We start from the raw sequence: 25,023 nt of genomic DNA, 5'->3' as shown, positions 1-25,023 counted from the left end.
TGCCGGTATCTTGGCAACGGTATTTCTACTCGGTTATCAGCGTTTTGTTTTCCACCTGATCTGAAAATCTTTTGACCTGTGTAACTGTCACTCAGAAGTTTCTTCAGCTCCGCGGTTTGAAAGGAATGATTCCTGTTAAGTTGCGCCGACGGCGTTCCTGTGAGTATAGTGGGTTGTGTTGTAAGGTCAGTCAATGAACATCAGCTGAACCAGGTGGATAGGGCTGCAAAGCATCTTGGGTAACATCAACAACAAAGGCCCGGACTGCTACAGTTGTGCCATAAAATCGGATTTTCTCCACAAATTGACGGGTTATGATGTTGAATGGAATTTAGGATGCGCTGGCACTCTTGTAGGTTCTGTGAGGTTTTTTGGTAGTTCTACATCAGCGTATTTTAACCGGCCATGGTTAAATTAAACGGGGTAAAAGATCAGAGCACTGCCGAAACGGCGCCAACTTCGAGTAAAGGGCTGATCTGTTTTATTTGTGGTGCATCAAATGCGAACTGGCCAGTTTACTGCAGATCGCGCAATTCGGGGAAAATGCCGTTTTTCCCTTTCTTGGAGTATCACGAGCCGGCTGAGGGAGCTCGACCGGTGGACAAAGCAAGCGGACAAATCGACTCTTGTACGGTATGCTTCTCTTTCCTTACTCAACAATGGCACGCTTTCGAAGAAAGCGACACTCCAGTTATTAAACGAATTTATTGGCTTAAAAGGTCGGGCCCTGAGTCAAGCAGTGAACGAGCTCAAAGCCCTGTTGCGAACAGCCAAGTCAGGGGAGAGGAATCAATGCCTAACGACAACACAATGGCTGAAGAGAATTATGACACCGAAAGTACAGAACAATGCACGATAGTTCCTGGTGAACTATCGGAAGGGAATATTAATGCAACCACTTCAGACTTGGGAAGTGTTAATCCGATTTCTGAACACTCGACTGGCCCTTTTGTTGAGAATTCTTCACTCGCTTCTCGACGTGCTGTGGGTCTAGAAACATGCTACATCTGCAGTCGGCGGAAGCCAAAAGAATTTATGAGAAGTGTTCACACCAGGCCACAGCTCAAAACCGAGACACCGTTTTACCCATGCCTTGCTCGGCATGTTCCACCCACAGTGGCAAAGCAGATGGACTACCTTGGAAAAGTTCTTGTTTGCGAAGCTTGTCAAAAATTTTTATTTCGCCAATGGCAAGTTTTCCAGAAGAATTTGACCCCTCTGAGTGAGAGACAGTACCAATTGAGATCTGATCCCTCCCTCCCAAGGGAACAACAGTCCCAGCTGTCAACCATGGTGTGCTTCATTTGTGGAGTAACGCAGCCTGCGACATCAGGGAGATTTCTTTATTCTCGTAAGCATACACCCGGACACCCATATTATCCATTTTTAAACAATCTACCAACACCTGAAGGAGCCATGCCTTTGACAAAGCAAGGGCTCACCAGGGCTTGTAGCGGATGCCGCAAATCACTCCATAGACAGTGGAAGCATTTTGAGGCTGCTGGGATCAGTGATGAAAAGAGGGAGTACAGGATTCGCAATGAGGTTATGGTTCAGATGGGAGGAAGTGTAACAGGGTTAACAGAAACATCAACCAAGATAGCCTGTTATACCTGTGGTCAGCAGTGTTCTGAATCCGATTTGAGACCTGTTCATACCAAAGCAAACACCAATCCTCTAAGAGAGACTTTCTACTTTCCCTTTATAGCGTCAATGAAACCTCGGAAAGACAGTAGACACCTGGATGCTGAAGGCCGGACGTTTGTTTGCAAAAAATGTCATGCACAACTGAGAATAGAATGGGAAGAGTTTGAGAAAAATGGTGTACCCCAGGAGGAACGCTCTTATGTATTGAAATTGAGTGCGGCAATAGCAGAAGACCTAGATATCTCTTCAGTTTGTTTTCTCTGTGGTGTTACTGTAAATGCATCATTTCATTTTAAGCTATATTCTTATCCTCATAGTGGGAAGGGAATTTCTGATGGAGGACCATTTTTTCCTTTTCTGTCATCTCGAGAACCTGCTCGTCATGCCCAACCAATAGATAGTGAAGGCACTGCAGTTGCCTGTGAAATTTGTTATAATAACTTAATGGTGCAGTGGAAAGCTTATGAAGGATCAGACATTCGTGAGGATTCTAACAGATGGCTTCGAAAGTATCTAGTAGCCACCATAAACTGTTATCTTTGTTCTAAACAAGGGTCAAGGACGTTCTCTGGAGCTGTAAACAAACAACTCATAACATTCCCTCCCAATCACCACCCACCAAAAACTGGAATTGTGGTTAACAATGGTAGAGATGTTGTTTTATGTGATGGTTGTCAGAAGGAAGTACAGAGAGATCTCGAAGCTATGGATGATTCTAATGCTGCATTAGGTATGTTGACATGGCAACAGAACAATCAAGATAAAGATGAGGTGAGAATATATTTGAATAATTGTGCAGTTTAATTCTAATTAATTCCCATTGATCTTGAGCAATGTCTTTGATGATATCTTAAAAGGTGTTGGAAATTTACCTTAAGTTTGTAATTGTTATTTGGCTGGAAAATTGGTGATGCAACCTTAACTGTATCAAACTGTTTTAAATCACAAATACATGAACAAAAGGAGTATAAGGCTTGTAGATCTATGTTAAACAGTTTAATATTCCATCTGCTTTTAAAGAAATCAAGTGTGGTTGTAAACAGTTGGAAAAATAAACTCATTAAACAGTAATTAACCAAGTTGGTCTGAAGTGGGAAGAGTGTGCTTAACGTATTGATCGTTTGTGCATAACACTTTTTTTGTGTACATAAGCTTAGATGGTAAGGTCAACTTTGTTACTAGATAAGGAAATGAATGAGATCATGATATTTTACTGATAAATTCATGATATTCTACGGATAAATTTACTAACATTCAGAGGAATTTGAAAAAAAGTGGGGAGAAATTAATAGTTTAAATGCATTTAAATGGAAATCTGCAATGATACTTATTTTGCAATTCCTTAGTACATTATTTTATACTTTGTTTTATTTTAATCAGTCATTCCAGTTAGTTAGGGGTCAAAGTTGGTAATTCCATGTTATGAACTCTGTCTTCTCATTTTTAATATATTAGTAACTCATGGTGCAAAAGAAAGGAAATGCTTATGAAATAAGTGTAAGTTACATGGAACACATGTATTTCACAGAAACTTTTTCCTGGACATTTTCAGTCAAAGAAGGTCATTTTTCAAATAAGAGTGTATACATGATGTCTGACTTAAAAGGAAATAGGAAAAAGCACATCATGTAATAAATGAAAATTCATCTTCCAAGGAAATTTATTGAAATCAGTGATTTAAAAGTATTAAGAAATATTGTAATTTAGATGAGCGTGTAAATCTGGGTACTTTGGGGGTTTTTATGTCAACTGGCTGATGGATGATCCTTAAGAACACATATTTCAAACTGTATGATTTGATTTGAAATGTTTTGTGTTTCACTGATCTTGTACCAATTTTGTTAATAATGGTCCAGTCGTTATGTCCCTTTTCAACTTTGACTCTGCAAGTTGATTCCAAACTAATTAAAAAGTTGTCTCAGTTGTTATAATGTACATCATATTTTTGAAATAAACTAGGAAACAGCCCTAAGAAACTATGTGCGCTGATCGGTTAAAAATCGTGTTTCCATAACTCGATAGAAACACAGAACTAGCACAAGCTGTTGACATAATGATGACATGAGCAAAGAGAATTTACATTTTGATGATCAAAGTAAACAAAGTCAAAGTTTGGGAGAACTCAAAAAAGCTGTGGAAACACTCACCTACGGCTTGTGTTCCCACAGCATTTCTTGTTCTCCTAAACTTCCACTCATGTTTCTATAACTCGATAGAAACACAGTACATGTTTTCTATTTCTTAAATATCATTTTTTGCCTTATAATAAATTAGACACTTTTACCTTAAAAGACATTCACAGAAATTTGAAATTCAAGAAAAAAGGAGTTATACTGACACATACTTATTTTTAAATATTTAAAACAATGTGAATGTGTCCTGTATTTCAAAATAGCCCATTTAAGATGTGATTTTGTAATTTGTAAAATGTATCTCTAATACATCATTATTCAGAAAACAAAGAAAACAAATTTTTTTTTTGAAGAAAAAGTGATCATAATATTTTATACATTTCAGTATCTCAAAGTTTCTACACATTATGAGTCTAATTTATATAAGCAATTGCTATAATTAGTTTTCATGTAAATAAAAGTTTCCCCAAAATGTGAATTCAGAGTAGATGTAAGCTTTAGGGTGATTTTGATGTTCTCACAGTGGTCATGATAGAATCAAAACATCAGAACTTTCTATTTTGGGGGGCAAAATATGTAATATACTACTGTGTGTAAACCAAACAGTACATGTATACTATCAAAAGATATGCTTTGTGGTCCCTTTTATCTGTTAATTACATAAAAAATATTTGTGTGCATTCCTTGTGTGTCAGGATTAAAAATTAAGCCTCTGAAATCAAGGTTTCCTGCACTGCATGGTGTGGTAATAACTTAAATGTCATGGCAATCATTGGCTCGGTGGTTTTGCCTGACGTAGTTATTGTAATGTATTCAGTACTCCAAAGAACTTCTCTGAGCAAACACAAAGGTGGTTGTTAACGTGGTTGGTTAATTGTGGTGATTTGCATATGAAAAGAACAATAAAGAACAGGTGGCTCCTAAAATAAGAAAGCAACACCAAAGCTCTGATAGCATTTAGCTTTATTTCAGTGGAGATTTAGCATCTCTACATTGGCTCAATTGATTTGGGTCCATTCTTGTGAGGCACAATGGTTTCTAGAGCAGTCTTTCATGTTTGTTGATACAAGCATGAAAGAGCATGGTTTGGCTTCTCTTGCTAAATAAAGAAGCAATATGGTAAATGAATTATTGATAAGAGAAGAGAATATTGGGTTTGTTGGTGCAAGAAGTTTTTTTAATGAAGAAATTCAGGTGAGATTGAAGAAGGTATATTTTTTGTCATGTGTATCCTTTGATGTTTAGCAAGAGAATTACTTCTCCCTTGGGTAAATGTGATTGTGGTTACTTTTAGTAAGCCTCTCAGGGGAACAATTTGATATACTGAATAAGTTGTGCTGTCATGAACAAAAGGAAAGCACTAGGTACCAGAAAAAAACCTGCTGAAATGCTTTGCATGACATTAACTGACTAGATCATTGTCTCAAAACGTTTTCAATTCACATTAAGGCCAGTGTTTGGAGAAGACATATGGCAGTTTATGCTAATCAGGCAAAAGAATATTACAGCCAGGAGTTATAGGCTTTAATTTTGCACCAAGCCGTTATTATATCAGCATATATTAAGCTGCTGAATATCATTAAGTGCATCACTAACAGAAATCTACCTCTATTATGGCAGAGGATTGATTTTTACAGCCTTTGTTATAATTGGGACACTTTTCCCAAAGGTAAGGCACACATTTTGCTAAGTTTTTCAAGGCTTCTATGAAGATAAAGGCAGGTTATGCAAGGTGTTGTTTCAGGCTAACACAGCACATGTTAAAAAAAACAACTCATCTGTGAAGTCAAGTCTTTAGACTCAAATGGCTTCCAATATTTCTGCTTACAGTACTGTGGCAAATTTCCATCTGTAGTGGAGTATAATATCTTTGATTTTGAGGTCGGAAGTCTGTTGTTGTAAAGCACATGTCCTGGGCTGTTTCTAACATGAGGCACATCCATTGTTTGTTGGTGCTTCATCGTACTTGGTAATTTATTTTAGGGGAAAGCTGATCATTCTATTTCTGAATTTGTGAATTCTGGACGTATAGCTTGTGCCTTATTGTTCACAAAGTCTTAAGAATGACTGTTGATTGCTTTCTTACATGAGTAATTCACAGTAGAAATCTAAAATGGAAATAGCCATTTATAATCACTTTTGCTAGCAATCATGAAAACATATTAAATTACATTCAAACACTCCTGACCGGTGTGACAGATAGAAGGTTAGTGGCTGGAATATTTTTGTAACACAATAATTATATCTACATACATGTCTTGAAAATTTTGTTTGCAATCATCCTAAGGGGTTTTATCTCTGCTATATTTTACCACTTTATCTTATACAGTATAAAAGGAGAAACATGTTATGATTGAAAGCTGTTGTTTCAGACGAAAGACTGATGCAAATTTAATGCTCTTCAAGGGAAAGATATTGTGAACTGCATATAGGACAACCCCAGAATAGTTGATTAGATGTTTCACAATTGACTGATCTGAGGTGTTTTATTTAGTGATAAGTTCAGGCCTTCCCATTTTTTTGAGACACTGTTGCATTAAAAGAAATTCGCACTGTTAAACTTTAACATTCAAACATGGTTACAAGATTTCTTTTGTCTTCATTGAAAAATCATATATTTGCATTATTTTTTCCACATGAGTTAATTACACAGTTTTAAGAACTTTACAATAAATTGCCTTTGCTCTGTGCCTGTTTTCATTGATGGATTTTGATCACAAATTGTGTATCAGGATAATCATCAAGCTATTTTGAGTATATTTTCTTTTGTTTACACAAAATGCAGTCTGCATATACATGTGTATTTTTGTACAGTTTAATGCTCAGAGTTTACATGCCTAAGTCCTCAAATTGCTTCTACCTCCAATGTGTATTTTATATTTGGAAATTTTGTACCACTTCCACAGTCAATTCAACTCTTTTAATCTAAATTCCAAAATATTAAGGAGACAAAAGAAACAAGGTAAAACTTCTCAAGTTATGGATTACCATAATTATAATTATTTCCTGTTCAGTTACTTTAAGCTGAGAAGTTAGCGCTACTTTTATAAAATAAGCAATATATCTCTTTTCTTAACTCTTATTTGACATTGCTGCTTAATATAATTCTCAGGAGGAATTGATTACTGTTGGAAGTTGCAGATCAATATTCTATTGACTTGCTTTGAGGAGAGTTTTGGAAAGTGGAGACGTTTCTTGTTTATCATATTTGTGCAAGACTAAGCATTTCTGAAAATGATCGAATTTAATTGTTGAATAAAGATGTACTGTATGTCATGCGTATAACACAATGTGATGTTTTACTTGGTGAATATATGTCACTATGCTAAAAAAGAAAATTGAGTCTACAAGAAGCTAGAAGTGGCTTAAGAGTTGAGTCACGTTCTTGTTTGAAAGAGAAAGGAGATCCTTGGAAAAGTAGTAGTAGTAGTCAGGGTGACACACATAAAATATCTGTGATTAGTTAGCTTGGGCACAACTTGGCAAATTTATAAATTAATTTAATAGTGTTAACCTGACACAATTAACTGGAGCCCAACTGGCCACATCACTTAGCACCCTTCTTGGCAACTTCGGGGAGCAGGGAAGGCGCAGTGGTGAGAGTGCTTGCCTCCCAACATTGTGGCCTGTATTCAATTCGGGTGCGGTGTCATATGTGGGTTGAGTTTGTCGTTAGTTCTTGCCTTGCTCCAAGCATTTTTCTCCAGGTTCTCTCCAAATTCCAACTGGACCAGGATAGAGGACCATGAAAACCAGCTAAGGGTTAGGCTGATGTGTCTTCCTCTCTAAACATTGTAATTCATTTAGTACTTATTTTTTATTTATGCAATGGGAACAGGAAACACAGTAGGTTACCTCAGCCCCATCGATCTGCTACATAGTAGATCAAGCATTGGGAGTACCGCACTCTCAAATCAGTTGAACTGCATTAAATGGCTTTTTAATGTGTATCATTCACTGCTAGAGATAAAATTCACTGATGTTTCTATGTTTTCTTTCAAGAATCTCCAAGAGAGTGATATCAAAGGACGCAAATCGAAACTTAGCAACCAGGGACGGGTTATAGTCATTGACTCCAGCGAAGAAAGTGAAGAGGGTGATGGTAGCTTGGTCCAGCTGCAAAACAAGAAAGTGAAATTGAATACCAACAGCCAGAGTTCAAATGCGTCCCCCATGCACTATACAACTTCAGTGTCACCCGGAATACAACCTGTGTTGCTTAATAAAGATTCAGCACCTGCGTCCACTGACCCGTCCATGTCAGCAGGTCAAGCTAGTTTCGCAGCAGCCCTTCGAAAATTAGCCAAACAAGCTAAACCAGTTCCGTCTTCAACCTCATCTCCTGCACCATCAAACAGCAGCTCTCAGTCTGTTTCACCCAGTATCTCTGCTGTCAGTGGAAAAAGTACAGGTGAGAATTTTCAATTGTTGATCCTCCATGTTAAGCATACTTTTTCCAGCTTTTTTCTGAGGCAACAAATGAAATTAGGAAGTCATTAAATTCATGTGCATTTTAAAATTAAATTTGTAAATATTTTTAACAAATTAAATTGTTGAATTGTTAATATTATTGTTTATGAATCTTTACGGCTTTAACAACAAAATTCAAGGGGTATTAAATTCTCTACATGTAATTTCTGAAGACAGTATTTATTTCATTACCAATAACCATCATGCTGAACTGAACTTCTTTATAAGAAAATGTTTCCTCCAGATGGACTAACCAGGCAGGCAAAATCATCCCTACAACCGCTCAATTTGTCCGTTATAGAAACCAGTGGAACTTACTAAAAAAAAAAATTCATGTTTTTGTTTTTTGTATCTCCTTGACAGTCATTATCACTGAATTTAAAAAGTCAAGACAGCTTTGCCTAGCGGTGAATATTCTAATTTCACATTCGAAATTGGTCTTATTATGCATGATTACATCACACGTTCAAAATTCACCACCCAACCTCTAGTTCACTTGCAATTCATCTTCTCAAACCTCTTTCGATTTCATCTTTGTGCTGTTTTCACGAGGGTATTCTTGTCATCTTTACTGCCTTAGGAATTTGTCCACAATAAAATTTGCAATCTGCATAATTTTCACCCCTCCTGAAATTTCAGTTTAGCTTCATAATTTCCTTTAAAATTTTTTGGCTTTTGAGAGCCTTTTCCTTCTTGGAATTTCCAGTGGCCTTCTATGGTGTGGGTATTGGACATTTTCTGTAACTACACAATGTCAATATTAATTATTATAGAGTCATTGTTAAACAACCATTACAGATGAGAAAGGTGCATTAATTTGTCAAGTGTTAAATCTCTTTATTCATTTATTTTTAGGAATGTCTCCATCCAGAACCTCACCATCAGCAAGTCAAACAGAAATGAATACCAAAGATAGGGGAGATCATCAGAGTCCAGGAGTGATTCCTAACCGTACCCCTCCTGTGACGTCCACTGCAACACTGGATCCAGATCACAGAAATCACCGCCCAGGTAATATATGAAATAGCCCGTATATATCAGGGGTTTCAATAACGTTTTTTAACAGAAAGACACATAAATTTACACTTGAAATAAATACTGTACATGCATGTCTACTGTTTTCTTTGGATCCAAAAAGTGAACAGTTACATGTATTTTTGATTTTTGTGCTCTACATACATGTATACTTGTAAAGTAGGATACCATGGTCACTAATATTCAGAAATTCTTATTGTCTTCTTGCGGGGAATGACTAGTTTCATTAAATGCCATCTAAGAAAAAAAATAGTACAATAAATAGTACAATAAATGCAGCTGTTGTTATTAGATCTCTTCAGAATTGATTTCAGAAACTGATACTAGACTGCTGGAAACAGCATTAATATTAATCCAAGCTTGTAGAGTTCAAACTTTTCTGGGAGTACATGCCCCCAACCTCTGCTAGAATGAGTAGCCTTATGGAGTGTAATTTGTCACAGCCAGCTACTCCTATCCATGCTAACACCAACATCAAAACATTTTTTAAAGTTGGCGCCTGACATCACAGGGGTTGAAAAAAACTTGAATTCCAATTTTCCCTTTGGACAAGCAGCTCTCAAATTTTGCTTACCTGGGCAAGATTTAGTTGTTTTTTTTTGTTGGCAGATGACTTGCCTGGGCCCTTACCCATTGGGCCAGTGAGAATGAAAAGTTATTTGCCCAGAAGGAAAATCCACTCGTCCCGGATAACTGAGTGACACTTTTTTCAAGCCCTGATGTCAAGATAATATCATGAAGTTGACAACTACTTCTCTGTTCTATAAACGTTCTCTCCCTGTTTGTGGCTGACATTGTTTTGACATTGTAAGAAGCAATGAGATAATCAAAGGTTATCTGAAAATGCAGACTAACTGTATCTGCTACAAGCCCTCCTTGGTTCATCCAAAAGTAAATCATATGAAGTAATTGTTATGACCTGTAAAAATCTGTGAAGGTTAAGATGATTTCTGCAGAACATTTGAGCAATAATGGCAAAAATAAAGTTACATGTGCGAAAAAAACCTCATAGCATGGTAATATTTTGAGTAAAGGTAAGAAGAACCTATCAAGATTTAAGTTCTCAAGCTGCCTGCACAGGAGAAAATTGAACTTGAAGTTATCCATATTTCAATTGAAACAGACGTTTCATGTCAGTTGTAAACACAATAACACACGCCTTAAGCATTCTCACGAGGTTTGACATTAATTTTTTCGAGAATGCTTGAGAATTTAATCGCAGGGTCAGTTAGAGAAATTAATAACAGTGAGATGTTTTAAATAGTATTCAAAAAGTTACCATGGTATCAGTAGATTTTTAGTAAATAATATTTGCACTTATAGCTCGAACTTTGAGTGGAATCTGTCTTAATATTCTTCTATAAATCTAAATTAAAATTCTAAAAGAATTAATCTAAACACTAATGCAGGTTGTTTTTTTTTTTTAACTTGATGGTTTTACTATAATTGTTGTCTCATTAATTGGACTTCAGAGTGGTTAAAGAAATTCTTCATTGTACCAATAATAAAATCTTATCATCATTTCTGTTGTGAAGGTGAACAAACTCATGACCCAAATAGGGGTCCCCAAAGGCCAGAAGTTAGCCACCAGGCTCGGATGGGGCATGAAGTGATGCCAGGTGTTTATTCAACAGTGGCTAGAGGTAGGATATTCGTATTACAAAACAAAGGCAAGTTGTTAGTCCTCACTCTAGAGTGTTCTAGGTGGGGAATTATTTTACCTTTAAGAGGATATATGTAATTTGAATTGAACTGTAAGGGAAATGGGGAAAATGGCTTTGTGGATGTACTAAGTGTTTACTGCTGCAGATTTGAGGAAGTCATTTTTGTGTGATCAACTGTTCTATAATCATATCCATATGAGGATTTATTGTGATTTTATTCACATTTTGCTTGGGATGTTGGTTATTTGAATAATGAGCCTTGCACTTTTTAGCCTTGTTTATTTTAATTTGGCTAAAGCCACCTGTCTGAATTTCTGACTACGTTCCCTTCATAACATCAACCAAGAGCAGATTCAGGTCTTGCAACATGCCACCCAGTTAGCTGCTACAGCCAGTCTTTGTGACTTCAGAAACAACTAGGGTAGGCAACAATTGTTGAGCCAGTTATTCTCATATTGCAGATCTTACAGAAGTCTTTTTAAAAGTGTAACTTAATGAATTATTTGTACAAGAAACAAAATGGTTTGAGGCACTTCTAGGTAGATTGCAAAGGCAGTTTACAAGGTTTTTGAATTTGGGAGAGATCAGGGAGTTGATTTACAAAAGTTTAAATTCAGTATTCATCAATTTGCATTCCTCTTGTGGAAATTTCAGTTGCCTAGCAAAGTGACAAAAGGGTAGGACTGTAGAAATCTCCAAACAAGTTCATTCCTTATGCCTTTCATTGTTGTTGAATAATTAATAAGATCAGTGAATTGTGGATTTTCTTGAGGCTTTTTAAGGTGATTTGAATCAGGTACGATCCTGTTTTTTTCGGTAAATTTTGGGACATCTTGACAGGGAATATTTCCTTGTTTTCTAGGAAGGCTACATGCATGTCTTGGTTTATTTTGTGTAAAATTTGAACAATATTTATTCATGTTTGGTAGGGGGTTATTTATAATTACACAAGGTTTTCATATGAAAGGACTTAGAACCATAAAATATTTTACAGTGTCTTGCATTTCTTTGAGGTTTTTAAGTTATCTTTTTTAGTTTAAATTGGAGTTAAGTTTATTGTGGATATTTGAAAATATAAAGGTTTGATCCCAGAAGTCCAGACCTTTCTCTCTCATTAGCAGATAACACCAAAACACTTTCTTATTTGTCTTGAATAGCAGGTCATTTACAATAATGCTACTTATCAATATTCTTCCACAAAACTCTTTTACATAGAGATGTGTTGCATTTCTTGTGAAAAATTATTTTTGATGTCTATTCACTGTCAATTAATTTGAGCGATCAAAAGCAAGTCGCATTAATCTACAAACAGATATCTGCCAGCAGTTAATTCAGATTAGGGTTTCCTGTTTATTCAATGTTATATGTAAATGTTGCCATGCTCGGTTTATGTAGATCTACCGGCAATTCAACTTGTCTCCTTGTCTGTGACTTTTGCTTTACAGATATTAGCACTTGAAGCATTAAATTTTATACCATTTCCAAGAAGAACAAATCATTTTGCTACCTAAAGATGATGTTTCCTCAACATTTGTAACACTTTACACTGAATCATATTTTGGTGTTTTGTCTTTTATCAACAAGCTATTCATGAATAATCTGAGGTTCTACTCAACTTACAATCGCCCGTTGCTGTGCAATAGTTCTTCCCTCGGTATATTATCACTCACACATTACCACTGATAAAAATATCAAGAAGAGGGAACTAAACATGTTTATGATGTCAAATGATAGTCATCTTCTTGCAGTATGTCTCTCAATTTTGGTATTAATCTTTGATTCTTTTTAGCACTAGTCATGGAATGAAATTTAAACCATAAAATTCTAAAAAAAAAAATTTTTGTTTCAATTGATGGGCAGCTTTTTAAATGGAGCATTTCTTATTGCGTCAAAGACCCTATACTAGTAACTTCACCGGGATGGAAAAAAGAGAAGTCACATGTGAAGGGCACTATTCAGACTCTATACCTAGTTATTTCAAATCATTATTTCAGGAACAATGTAAACTAAGATGGGCTTAAATGTTTTTGGAAAAACTTTTTTTGATTTCTTAATCACGAAAGAAGTGTGAATGGAATTACATCAGACACCTGTCCATTTTTTGTCATTCTGTTGTTTGGCTAAATGCATATTTTAGGCCTTTATGCTCTATTGTTTGCGTTGAACAGCTTAAAAAGACTCAACTCCTTCAGGCTACACTGATTCTGGCCTGGCAGTACAGAAAGCAAAAACAAAGTGATTCTTGACTAATGATATGGCTTAAATATTATAATCACAAATTTGAAAATCAAAGTTGTCTAAAAGTAAGAAATGTATGATTCTCATAATTTAATAGGATTGTTATGTTGTCAGAATGATTATATCTGGCTGATTTTTATCATCAGGCTCTTTATGTTACTACTGAGTTTACTTCTGGCTTCCATTAGGATACATGTAGTTGCACAGTTATGTTTCAAACACATCTACTTAAATGTTAATGATAGCCAACTTGAAGTTCAATCCTGAGAATGAAATGAAATAAGGTTTTAAGAACACAAGAGGAGTGCTTCTCTCACTTCCTGTGAGTTAAGAATTCTCAAGTGCTCTTCATATAACTTGAGCTATAATGCAAGAAGGCCAAGTTGAATGTATTCTTTAAAACGCTCATGTTTAAGAAACTGCACACACTCAAGCTTGTGACCTGGGCCACATGTATTATTACTCAGTAAAGCATTCATGTGACATAGGTTCTGTGCTTTATGGAGCTGCAGTACAAGGAGCCCAAACTGACCAGTCATAGTGTGTAATTCCTCAAACATGTTATAACTTGGTTGCAATGTGTGAACCGTCGGTACTTATTGTATTCTCTCGTTCAGGTCATTCAGAAGTGCCCATGCTGTCGGAGCACTATCCAGGCGCAGAGCCTCCTCATGCTCCTGTAGCCTTCTATCCAGCTTATGACAAGATGCCCATATATGTGCCTCGAGGAGCCCATCCACCTGGGCCCCCTCCCCTCCTGGCCTCCAAACGAGAGGGTCCAGAGGCCCACATGTTACCAGCATTCTACCCAACACCTTACCCTCCACCAGTAAGATGACTCTGTTATTTTTGTAATCTGGAAAAAATAATTTCTTTTTGGGCTAAAAGTGGTTATCAGTAGTGTTTGAATTTAAGACACTGTTGTTGTGACTTGTAGGAGGCAAAGTAACTTGTTTTATTTGTTACTGCAGCTGTAACCTGAAGGTTATATTAGGTGTCGTAGCAAATTTGAAGTAGTTGTACTTATATAAGTTTTCGTGACTTTAGTTAAGAGGGTCCAAGCACAACAGCAGTCAGTATTGATTAATAACTTGATGTCCATTTCCCGTAGGTATTAGATCCACATGATGTACGTTTCAGCACCTGGAGGCAACAACGAGCAGCAGAACATTTACGGCAGCAGCATGAGCGACATTCAATTTTGCCAGACGGTACAATAATTGTGGAGCCATCATATGACATTCATGTCGGCCATGTTGGGGAACCGGCTCGACATTTACCACCAGGAAGTGTTGAGCCATTTGTCAGGAAGAACTCTCCACACCTAAGACCTGGAGATACTCCTGAGGCAAGGGAAAGCAGGAAACAGGTTTGAACAGGATTTTATTGTTCTTATAGAAGGCTTGACCATGTTAGTGCACTGCAGCAAAGAGTTAGCTCCATACTAACCACACAAAACAAGGACTAAATATTAATAACCCTTTACTCAGTTAGTCTTACTAACTACATGTACTTATTAATCAAGAGTGAGGTCTTTATGGGAAAATCTCAAACTGATACCTTGCCATATCGACCTTGCTATCGCTTGATCAATACGGCAAGGCCAAGGTTTGAGATTTTCCTGTAAAGACCAAATGTTCAAGGTTAATAAGCTTTTTATTATAATATGGCTTTTTGCTTTGCTTTTGCAGGCCTGTAAATGGTCCATGGGCATTAGGGGAGAATAATGCCGTAGAATTATCTAATCAGAGCGTGTGTTATATCAGCCACAAACACAAGTGATATAATAATGTGCTAATTAACAAGGATCTTGACTTTTAAGTCTGTGAATGAAATTGCGCTAAATGCTGTATGTGTATATGTACAGTAGTGTGTGACCATTCAAATGCAAGCTATTTAGCAGTATTTTTAAGAAGTACAGTTCACAAACCTATGGTGTAAGTGCTCTAAATGTTTTCATGACTCTGTAGCTTGATTTCACAATGTTCAAAAAGATATTATGTTGTATTTGAACAGACACCTCAGTTAATAATTACATCCTAAAGCTTTGAAGTTTTATCTTTCTATATTTTTGACACAAATTCTTGACTTTTCCATCTCTCATGAAACCTTTGAATTTTTAGGAAGGAAGTGAATCTACAAAGAAAGAAAAACAAAGTGATGGTGCCCAAGGGGAACCAGAAAGGAGTTCTGGAGAGGGACCTCTTCCACGGGGGTTCTACCAGGAACATAAACCAGGATCCTGTCCTGTTCATGGACATGGCACACCTGGAGGGGCACCAACATCAAGCTCATCTGAGCCACCTAGAAGTCATGGTCTTCATGTCCGAGGTGACCCAGCACTGGTGTCTAAGATGGGGCGACCTGGAGAATACAAAAGAATGTTCCTCCCAGCTCATGAAGTACCCGTGCTTCATCCTTACTTAGTCCACCCCCATAGAGATCCTCCCTACCCTATTCACCCCCTGGATGAGAGGCATGCAGAGTTTGTTAGAGAACGAGAAAGACAGGTGAGGGTAAATGGCATTCTTTGAATTTGATTTCCATGTGAAATTTTTCTAATCAATTTGCTTTCAGTTTACCAGTCTCAGATTATGGTAACTCAGCTTGAATAATGACACAAAGGGAAAAAAACAATTGAACTGGTTTAAAAAATGTCCAACCAGAACTTATGGTACACATGCTAGCCATCTTTCAGTGAAATATTTACTTACTTAGGCCTCTTCGCATTATGTGGAGCATGAGGCCCCCACAAGGTCACTCTTTCCCTTAGCTCTTTGTCAACTGAGCGTCACCATTTAAGCCTGGCCAGACAGCATTTGTGAGTTCTTGTTGGTGTCCAGTACAAGGCTTCTCTGGTGATGTTGCCTGTAGGCTTCCTCTAGACATGGCCTATCTAATTCCACCTTCGTCTGGCTAGGTCTGCCATGATGTCTTCTTGGTTGCATGTCTCCTTTATGTGCTTGAAGAAGTCACCCTTGGGAGAATGAAACATACATCACTGACAATGTTCTGCCATAGTGTTGTAAAACCAAAACCAAACCAATTACTTACCATTTAGACTACTCAGCCAATCTTAAACTATTGTCTCGATGTATTGCCAAATTATCAGAACTAAATAATATTTTGAGGTGAAAACAGAAAACACACAAGTTATGATTTAACTGATTTTCTTTTCTTTCTTTTGTTTTGGCAGGAGTTCTTATTACATGAGCGGCTGATGTTTGAGCAAAAAGAGGGTGTCCATGCACCAGGAGAAGACTGGCCAAGACATCACATGGCACAGGAAAAACCTGGAGGAATTGGCGTGGTGCATTATCCTCAGCCACTTCATCAACAACGCTTGGATACCAGCAAAGTATGAATCTTGATTTATAACTAATATCTAAGAATTAGTTATGATAAAATTATTGTATGTCCTCTTGGCTTCTGTGAGAAATTTGATTACATTTGAGTAACAGTATCAATTGTATCAAAACCAGTAGTTAATGTTGCACATCGATGTGTTCACATCAATGATGGATCTAGGTATTAAGGTTCCAGTAGGCTAGCAACAAATTGATAAACCCTAGGTATTGTCTGTTAAAATTTTTCACAAAGCAGTAATCTTCGTTTTCTTCTTTAGAGTCCTCTCTCTGTTGATCATCACAAAGGTGATCCCTCGTTGGCTCGGATGGTAGCCAATAGAGAGGCTGATCACCTATACAGGGGCTTCCCCTTTCATCCTTTCCACCCCCCTCCTGCAGATGGAAAAGGATTCGGTGATCGTTATGGCAATGAACTTGATCTTCGACATCTTCAGCCTGAAAGTGTAAGAAGATTAGCGGGTGGGCCATCAGAGCGATTGGGAGTGCGTGAAATGCCCTTTTTAGATTCTCAGTCATTTAACCGTGAAAACTTCCATGGGAATGTTCAAAGAGTAGAGAGAAGTACCAATGGTGAGAGGGAGTGGCAGAGAAGAGACAGGGTAACACTTGTCAATGGAGATTACCAACCTGGTAAGTGACAATTTAACCATGATATTTCATCTTTCAAGTGACAAGACTCAATTAAAAGGGAAAGTGAAGAATGATCATCGCAGTAAATTCTCCAATTTAAGCAATTGGAAAGAAGAAGCCTGAAAAAAATCAGGGCTTCAACGGGATTCGAACCTGTGACCTCCATGAATACCGGTGCGATGCTCTACCAACTGAGCTATGAAGCCACACATTGGGAGCGAGGTCAATTAATTGAGTTCATATGTTCCCGTGAGGAGTGAAATGATGTGAAGTAAATATGAAATAATTCATATTTGAACTGCAGTTGTAGATGAAAGTGAAGAATGATCATCACAGTAAATTTTCAATTTAAGTGATTGGAAAGAAGAAGCCTGGAAAAAATCAGGGCTTCAACGGGATTCGAACCCGTGACCTCTTCTTTCCGTGGCTTCTTCTTTCCAATTGCTTAAATTTGAAAATTTACTGCAATGATCATTCTTCACTTTCATCTACAACTGCAGTTCAAATATGAATTATTTCATATTTACTTCACATCATTTCACTCCTCATGGGAAGATATGAACTCAATTAACTGACCTCACTCCCAATGTGTAGCTTCATAGCTCAGTTGGTAGAGCATCGCACCGGTATTCGCGGAGGTCACAGGTTCGAATTCCGTTGAAGCCCTGATTTTTTTCAGGCTTCTTCTTTCCAATTGCTTAAATTGGAAAATTTACCGTGATGATCATTCTTCACTTTCATCTACAACCGCAGTTCAAATATGAATTATTTCATATTTACTTCACATCAAGACTCAATTTATGTGAAAAGCTTGTTCTGCAATTCCACTGGTGCTTGTGGTAAACAATTCTGAGTGGCTCAGACTCATATTTAAGTGATCTAGCCTAGGTATGTTCCGCCTGAATTAATTATAGCTACTGGTTTTCAGCATATTTAATCATTTGGGAATGTCTATAATATTTATAAATAACTTTCTTTGAGGGTTATAACCAGGAGGGAAAAACTTTTTGGCGCATGTTAATGACCTTTTTTCCCTTGATACTTGTGTTGCATGTACTAGACAAAAAAGTCAGGATTTTTAGTGTTTCTTTAATGTTCAACAGCCCTCTCAAATGTTACACCTAAACTTGCATTAATATTTGTAGATGTGCAGAGACCAAAGTCATCCGATAGATCATCCCCGAGCCTGGCCAAAAGAATTAAAGTTGAAAGAATCATGGATGAACCACCTGTTAAGCCTGCAGTTAAGATAAGACACAATCCTCATAAACTGAAGTTTCTTGAGGGGCTAGGGCTTGTAACTGTGGATAAGAAAAAAGGTAAATCCTTTGTGTGAAGAATCTGAACTAACTAGTCTATGACTCAATCTATGGCCTATAAGATACAAGTTAGGTCAAACCTCTGCAACAGAGACACTGCGGGGTTGGAGCAAAGGGGTACAGTGTCTGTATTAAAGAGGTTTTTACATTAGTTGTATAGTGAACTCTGGTGTTTTATTGGGACCAAGTGAACTGTCCATTATAAATCTGATCTGACTGGAAGCCCATCTACTCCATTTTGGAGCAGAGGCCACTGACAAGACTCCTCCAATCCTCTCTATCCCTGGCTAGGGGTTCCATCTGTATTCAGGAGTAGGCCTCCAGCTAAATAGAGATGGCCATATTATGGAGGTATCTGTAAGGAGATGTTCAGCTGTACTACCAAGATGTTGGTCTATGAAACATGCTGCAAATACACTGCTGGCATATTGCAGCAAATACACTGCTGGCATATTGCAGCATGCAAAGAAAGTTGTGTTCATTAACCTGGGGCTATTGGGTTTTGCACCTGGGTTAATGGTTTCTGTCCTGTACTTGCCCCATAGGCAACAGAAGTTTCTCGGGAAATTTTTGGGGAAATTCAAATTACAAGAGTATTGAAAGCTATGAAATTCTTGGAGGCTAATGAGAATTATTATTGGGCTAGCACATCACAATTACAGCTTGCCCAAAGGGTTGTGTTACTCAACATGTATGTTGAGTAACACATGCCAGTTCAGTGGCTGACACATTGCCAATGCGTTGGATTGTGCACCACCCATTTTGGATCTGATGCAAATGCTTCAGGTGATACCACATAATTTACCATGGGCCAACATGCCACTGTCAAAGTGTTAGTTGACATGCTACCAATACATCAGGTGACACAACCGATTTGTTCTGTTGTTCATCATAAATGCATGACCTGACAATACACATAATTCCTTTTGCGTTAGCAAACCACTGACATACTGATGACATGTGTGATCAACATGCCACCAACATAAGAGAAAAATCAGACTGAAATATCTCTTGTTTAGATGTATAATTAAATTGTGGTACTGATGATCATGTGTTTGCTTGCAGAAATCCACCAAGGAGGCGCAACATTGAAAAGAAAATATGAAGGTGACCATGACAATGAAAATGGTGTTGATTCTCCAATTAACTTGATGAATGACAGTGATGTCAATGGTGGCCAAGATGAGAATGATGAAAATGTGCCACCACCTCTTCCTAGTGCTGAGGTCAGTTGATTTTAAACAGTTGATAACATAATAAGACTAGTTGGGTTTTGTGGTAGACTGGCTACATAAAGCTAAGGTGGCTTTCCTGTAAAGATGTGTGACTGAAATGTTTTCCAATCAACAGAAATTAGACTTCATGGCAAAGCTTGGCTTATTACCTCCTAGTAAAAGACAAGGTAAGTGAACAGTCTGTCAACAAAAATTAATGAGAATGAGGTCAGGTTTGTGATTCCAGGTAATTGATTGCACTATTGAGTATGATTATGTTACAACTAGGGATGGGAATTCACTAGTGAACTAGATCACTATGTTTCAACTCCTTACTCCTGGTCTTCATCATCACCGGGTATTTAGGCAGACTATTTCCTCATTGGTCAGGGCTCAGTCTTTTGTAGATGTGTTTAGAACTGGATTATGTTGTGGGTTCAACTTCCTCACTAAAAGAACCTGGTAAATTTGTGGGAACCAAGTCTTTCAGTTTACTGTCCTTAGGTCATTATGTGACAAAAGTGGATCTTCTGAAATATAAAATGAAATTTGACCAAAATATAAAAAATAATCAATTGCCAAAAATTACATGTAAATCTCTATCTAATGGCATTTATTGGCTAAAAATATGGGCTGGTTTTCCAAGCCTGTAAGTTTGAATCTGTTCCTTCCATAATTTAATTCAAAATAATCATGACAAACTTGACTCGTACATTAATACCATTTCCAGAAATGCTCATAATAGAAGTTTCTGGTCACAAACTTACGGCAATGTCATCACAAGGAACTGACGGTCTTAAAAAGTGTTATAACTTAAGACATTGTACTGCACAAAGTTATTGAGCTATCTACTACCTGGTGCCATGAATTTACAACTGATAAGTTCTCTTTGTTTACCTTTAGAGCTAGAGCAGTCATATGAAATTAAAAGAACCGAGAGAAAGAACAGGAAAAGCAGAGGTCGTCCTCCCAAGAGAGCACGTAGAGATAAAGAGGTGAGTAGCGGTAAAACATACAGGTTACACTTTAGCAAAAAAATTAGTGCCTTGCCTATAAATGTGCAAAAACTACATCTCTTTTCGTAGACTGTAGCACTACTCTGGTACCACTCCTTTAAAGCTGAATGAAGTTTACAAATTAAAGTAAGAAATTAATGTTGTTCCTTAATTGATACAAAAACTTGGTTCTGACTGTTTGGCCCTTTGATTTTGTTGTAGAATGACAGGGATTCTGATAACAGCCAAGGCTCTGTTGATCCTGACACGATAACAGGACCAATAACTCGGCAAAAGCAACAACTATTACAGGAGCAGGAAAGAAAAGAAAACAAAAACAAAGATGTGGACAAAGAACAGCCCATTAATATAAAAACAGAGGATGGAGAAAAAAGGATTGCTCAATATCCATTTGACAGAACCTTTCGCCGAGGCAGTGAGGAAAGATATCGACAAAGCCCCACCATGAGCGGTAACACTAATCATCTGCCACCACGTCTAACACTTCAGTCCCTAACTAACATGGAAGATCCCTTTAGTAACATCAGTGCATCGCAATTTCGACCACCTTATCTACGGCATACAGGGCTCTTGTCAATTTCGCATGAGCACGGCAATGTTGCCTCTCATACGAGACCTGAACATCGGGCTGTGACCCAACCAATTAGACCTGAGCCTCTGAGAAGTATGGGGATATCTTTTAGTGAACAAGAGACCAGGGACTACCTCAGTCAGCACCCATCAGGCAGCATACAGGGACGACAATTTGGACCATTGCCTTTGTCAGAACAACAACAAGGAACTAGAAATAAACAAGGAGAGCCTCCAGCAAAGGTGAATTTATTAATTTTTTTACCTTCTTTGTGAGATTTTAGGTCTCATTCATTAAAAAGATTGACCAGACGGTTTTAAACATTATTAGGAGAGTACATTTGGAAAAAACTTAAACACAGCCTACTTTTGTGAGCCACTCAAAATTTAGTTAGCCACTGGATGTTTTGACTTCGTAAATAATTAATAGCCGTCATATTTATTACTGGATTTTTATGCAGCATCATAGTAGAAAGTTAAGGTTCATTGGCCAAATGGTTAACGTGCCCAAGCCCTGGCAAGATATAATCTTAGGAAACTTATGTTCTTGGGCAAGACACGTTTCTCCTATCTGTACCGCCTCAGTGTAAATTGATACCAAGAAATTATGTTTGAGAAACCAGACAAAATGTGTGTCTGGTAACCTGCCATGTGTTGTTCCAGAAAATATCCATACCCCCTCCACAGAAGGTTTATTGGCCCCCCACCCCCACCCCACAACCCTCTAGAAAAAAACTATTTCATAAGTTTGGCTTTTGGGACCCCCTCTCCCTTGGAATTTCTAGTAACCCTCCTCAGGGTGGGTATTGATTTCAAGACCTTTGGCAAATTAATTTTGTCCTATTAATAATATTGCACACGTTTGTTTGCTTTGTTGTAATTTTTTCCCCCTTACTTTAATTTGTTACATTAGGTAGCTCGAAGAAATATGGAGAAATACCACTTTGTAAATTGGAGAGTAATTTAATAAAGCATATGATTGTATATATGTATGGTTATTTTCTGGAACCACACAATGCACACAGCTTTCTAGTGTAATAAATCAAGTGTTAAAGGGCCCATTGTTTACATGCAAGAGTTTGGCTATAATTTATATTTTATTTGGAGCATGTTAAAACTAAGGAGATCACTTTGAAACTACTTAACAATTAGACCTGTAGCCCGCAAGAGCTACGGGTCAATAGCCCATGAGGCGAAGCTGAATGGGCTATTGACCCGTGGCCCTTGAGGGCGAAGGGTCTAATTGTTTTAGTATCACCCAACTAGTCGGACAGAAAAGGTAATAATAAAGTTAGCAAATGCAAGTTGAAGAAATATTTATTCGGGAATAAAACGAAAGAAAGCGTCACGCTCGATGGCGCTAATTTCGCTACTCGATGACTATTGCTAATAGTCCCTTAGTAGCGTAGCCAATCAAAATGCAGGATTTGCATTAGTCCACTAGTTGGGTGATACTAATAATCAAGAGATAATTAAACAAGCTTTTAGGAACACAACTTACAGTAAAAGCAATTAAGATTTTGCTTCATCCTGCAATATTTTCAATGGCATCGAAAATGGCAGAGGCTGACTAGGGTCCTTTAAGCTTTGTTTAGCTGTGGTACCCGCAGTCACTGTATTTCCCTAATAACCTTTTGTGTCACAATGTCAAGGATGAGAAGAACTCATCATCTGCAGGAGACAGGGAAGGATTCAAGTGGTGTGGGGTGGAGGCTGTCATGCAGTCCTATTTCACACATGCTGCAGGTACGATTATTCGTTGTAAAAGTTTACCATGCAAAAGATAATTATAAGGTGAGCAGTAGTACACTGTGCCATCTGTAGTTGGCAGTTAGCATTTTGTCATATAGCAGTTTGTTATAGGTAGGTAAGTTCAAGGTAGTTTTTTAACAGGATACTGTGTTCCAGTGTTCCTGGTTTTAGTACATTATTGGTTTTGGGCACCTTTTACATGGGTACAAATTGTACATTTTCGAGTGCACCTTTAAGACACTCATCCGAATGACACATACTGTGAGAACTAAGGTGCCATCCCTGAATTCTCTTGTAATTTTTTATCTAAAGCACTCACTGTTTACATGCGAGAGTTTGGCTATAATTTATATTTTACTTGGAGCATGTTAAAACAAAGGAAATCACTTTGAAACTACTAATCAAGAAATAATTAAACAAGCTTTTAGGAACACAACTTACAGTAAAGGCAATTAAGATTTCGCTTCACCATGCAATATCAATAATTACGATGGCATCAAAAATGGCGGAGGGTGACTAGCGTTCTTTAAGTATCAAGTTCAAGCTAGCATCAGGCAAGTTCAAGGCATTGTTGAACATAACTATACTCATTAATTTTTTTTAGTCAAAAAGCTGAAAGTGGCTCGTGCAATTTCAGCTTTTTGAAAAACTCACAAGTGCAAATTTATTCCAAATTGAATGAGAAAAACCGTATGATTACTTATTAATAATATAAAAATGAAAAAAATTTGCATGGAAGTGCCAGATCTTTCTTGAAGCCATTTTTTCTCATTTGAAAAAACTTTTTCAAAGCTTCCGCACACAATTTTCCTCATTTTGCATGATAGCATTCGCTCAGAAAATTTCCAATTTTCTTTCAGCCAATCATAATCCAGAATTACAATGTGTAATTTGCACTGGTGTTACATTGGAGCTGCACTACTCTCAGCCAATCAGAATCAAGTAATTTTTTCATGTATATTATTAATATTATTATGTAACTATGTCTTTGCAGAGAGGGGTCTTGAAATAGGTGTGCTCCAAGACAATGCTGATGTATTAAAGTCACAAAATCTTTCACTGAATGAGGAGGCACAGGCCCTTAGTCTCCAAATGACGGTGAGTTTGCAAAAGCTATAGTCAGAGTTTAAGTGTGTATCATGGCAGTTTTACATGGGTAAAAGTTTCAAAAAATTAACAGGATTATGTTGTATTATAATATTTGAACACAGGTATGAACTTGTTACAGTTCTTAAGCATTTCAAAGAACAGCTACATGTAATTTACCTGTGTACAGAACACATTACAAGGGAAGGGGCACTTCTAAGGGAGGGCATGTTTAGTAGAAGGGTGTAATTAAATTGAATTTCTAAAACAGCAAACACTGAGACTATGTTTTGCAGTTTTCATTAACTAAGGACTTGTAGCCACTCCCATTGAAAGCCAAGGGCTTTTAAGGTGAATCTATAACAATCATATTGCATTAATTATAAATACTTTTCCTTTGCAGAACCTTGTACAGGCCAAAAAGGATCTTCTAGAAGAGCGGAACTCCCTAAGAGAAGGCTTAGACAAACTCCATTTCTTCATTGAAAGTCTAAAAAGATAATATATTTGTAACATAGATGTAAGATTCTATATTTAAGAGCTACATTTTTCATGGCATTCTCTTATGAAAGAAAACAAAGTTTTGCCTCACATGATGCAGAGACACAACAGTGTCGGAAAAGATTTCCAGACTTTTAAAATATTAAAGCTCAGACATTAATGTATTTTTCAGCTTGAAGAGATTTCTATGTTGTGCAAAGGTTAATTTTTCCGCATGCTTTAAAAGAGTTATCCATTAGCTAGATAACAAAATTAAGTGAAGAAGAAATGAATAAATTCTATTTAAAAAGAAAACCTGTCTGACCATTGATATTTATATAATTTGGTAATTGTATGAATGCAAGTGCAATTTAGGGTAGACACTGCAAGTTATATCTGAAA

General features: G+C 37.2%; 1 protein-coding gene and 1 long non-coding RNA gene across 2 annotated transcripts; both read left to right on the top strand.

Moving 5' to 3' along the window:
- Window positions 1-29: 29 nt before the first annotated feature.
- LOC110061516 (uncharacterized) lies at window positions 30-24,936 on the top strand. The gene is made up of 17 exons (XM_089298446.1): window positions 30-2,418; window positions 7,782-8,190; window positions 9,105-9,260; window positions 10,820-10,927; window positions 13,804-14,015; window positions 14,298-14,555; window positions 15,310-15,696; window positions 16,383-16,544; window positions 16,812-17,184; window positions 18,330-18,503; window positions 19,569-19,729; window positions 19,854-19,905; window positions 20,621-20,712; window positions 20,935-21,546; window positions 22,956-23,049; window positions 24,050-24,153; window positions 24,545-24,936. Exons 1-17 carry the CDS (start codon window positions 406-408, stop codon window positions 24,641-24,643), a joined length of 5,466 nt encoding a protein of 1,821 aa, XP_089154572.1. The 5' UTR covers window positions 30-405; the 3' UTR covers window positions 24,644-24,936.
- Window positions 4,941-7,117, top strand: LOC149106768 (uncharacterized). The gene is made up of 2 exons (XR_016209945.1): window positions 4,941-5,006; window positions 6,892-7,117. It is a non-coding gene; the product is annotated as an uncharacterized LOC149106768 (long non-coding RNA).
- Window positions 24,937-25,023: the final 87 nt, after the last annotated feature.

The sequence above is a fragment of the Orbicella faveolata genome, unplaced genomic scaffold, assembly GCF_042242905.1.
Source record: "Orbicella faveolata isolate gen_17 unplaced genomic scaffold, um_ofav_v1 contig_3, whole genome shotgun sequence".
Classification (NCBI taxonomy): Eukaryota; Metazoa; Cnidaria; class Anthozoa; order Scleractinia; family Merulinidae; genus Orbicella; species Orbicella faveolata.
The sequence above is the reverse complement of the archived record's forward strand: the minus strand, read 5'-3'. Positions and strand labels throughout refer to the sequence as shown.

Excerpts from the sequence above, each read along its gene's own strand:
- LOC110061516 (XM_089298446.1), top strand. The coding sequence starts at position 406 with ATGGTTAAATTAAACGGGGTAAAAGATCAGAGCACTGCCGAAACGGCG. Across the intron at positions 17,185-18,329 it reads CAATGGAGATTACCAACCTG|ATGTGCAGAGACCAAAGTCA; the intron begins GTAAGTGACAAT and ends TAATATTTGTAG. Across the intron at positions 19,906-20,620 it reads ACCTCCTAGTAAAAGACAAG|AGCTAGAGCAGTCATATGAA; the intron begins GTAAGTGAACAG and ends GTTTACCTTTAG.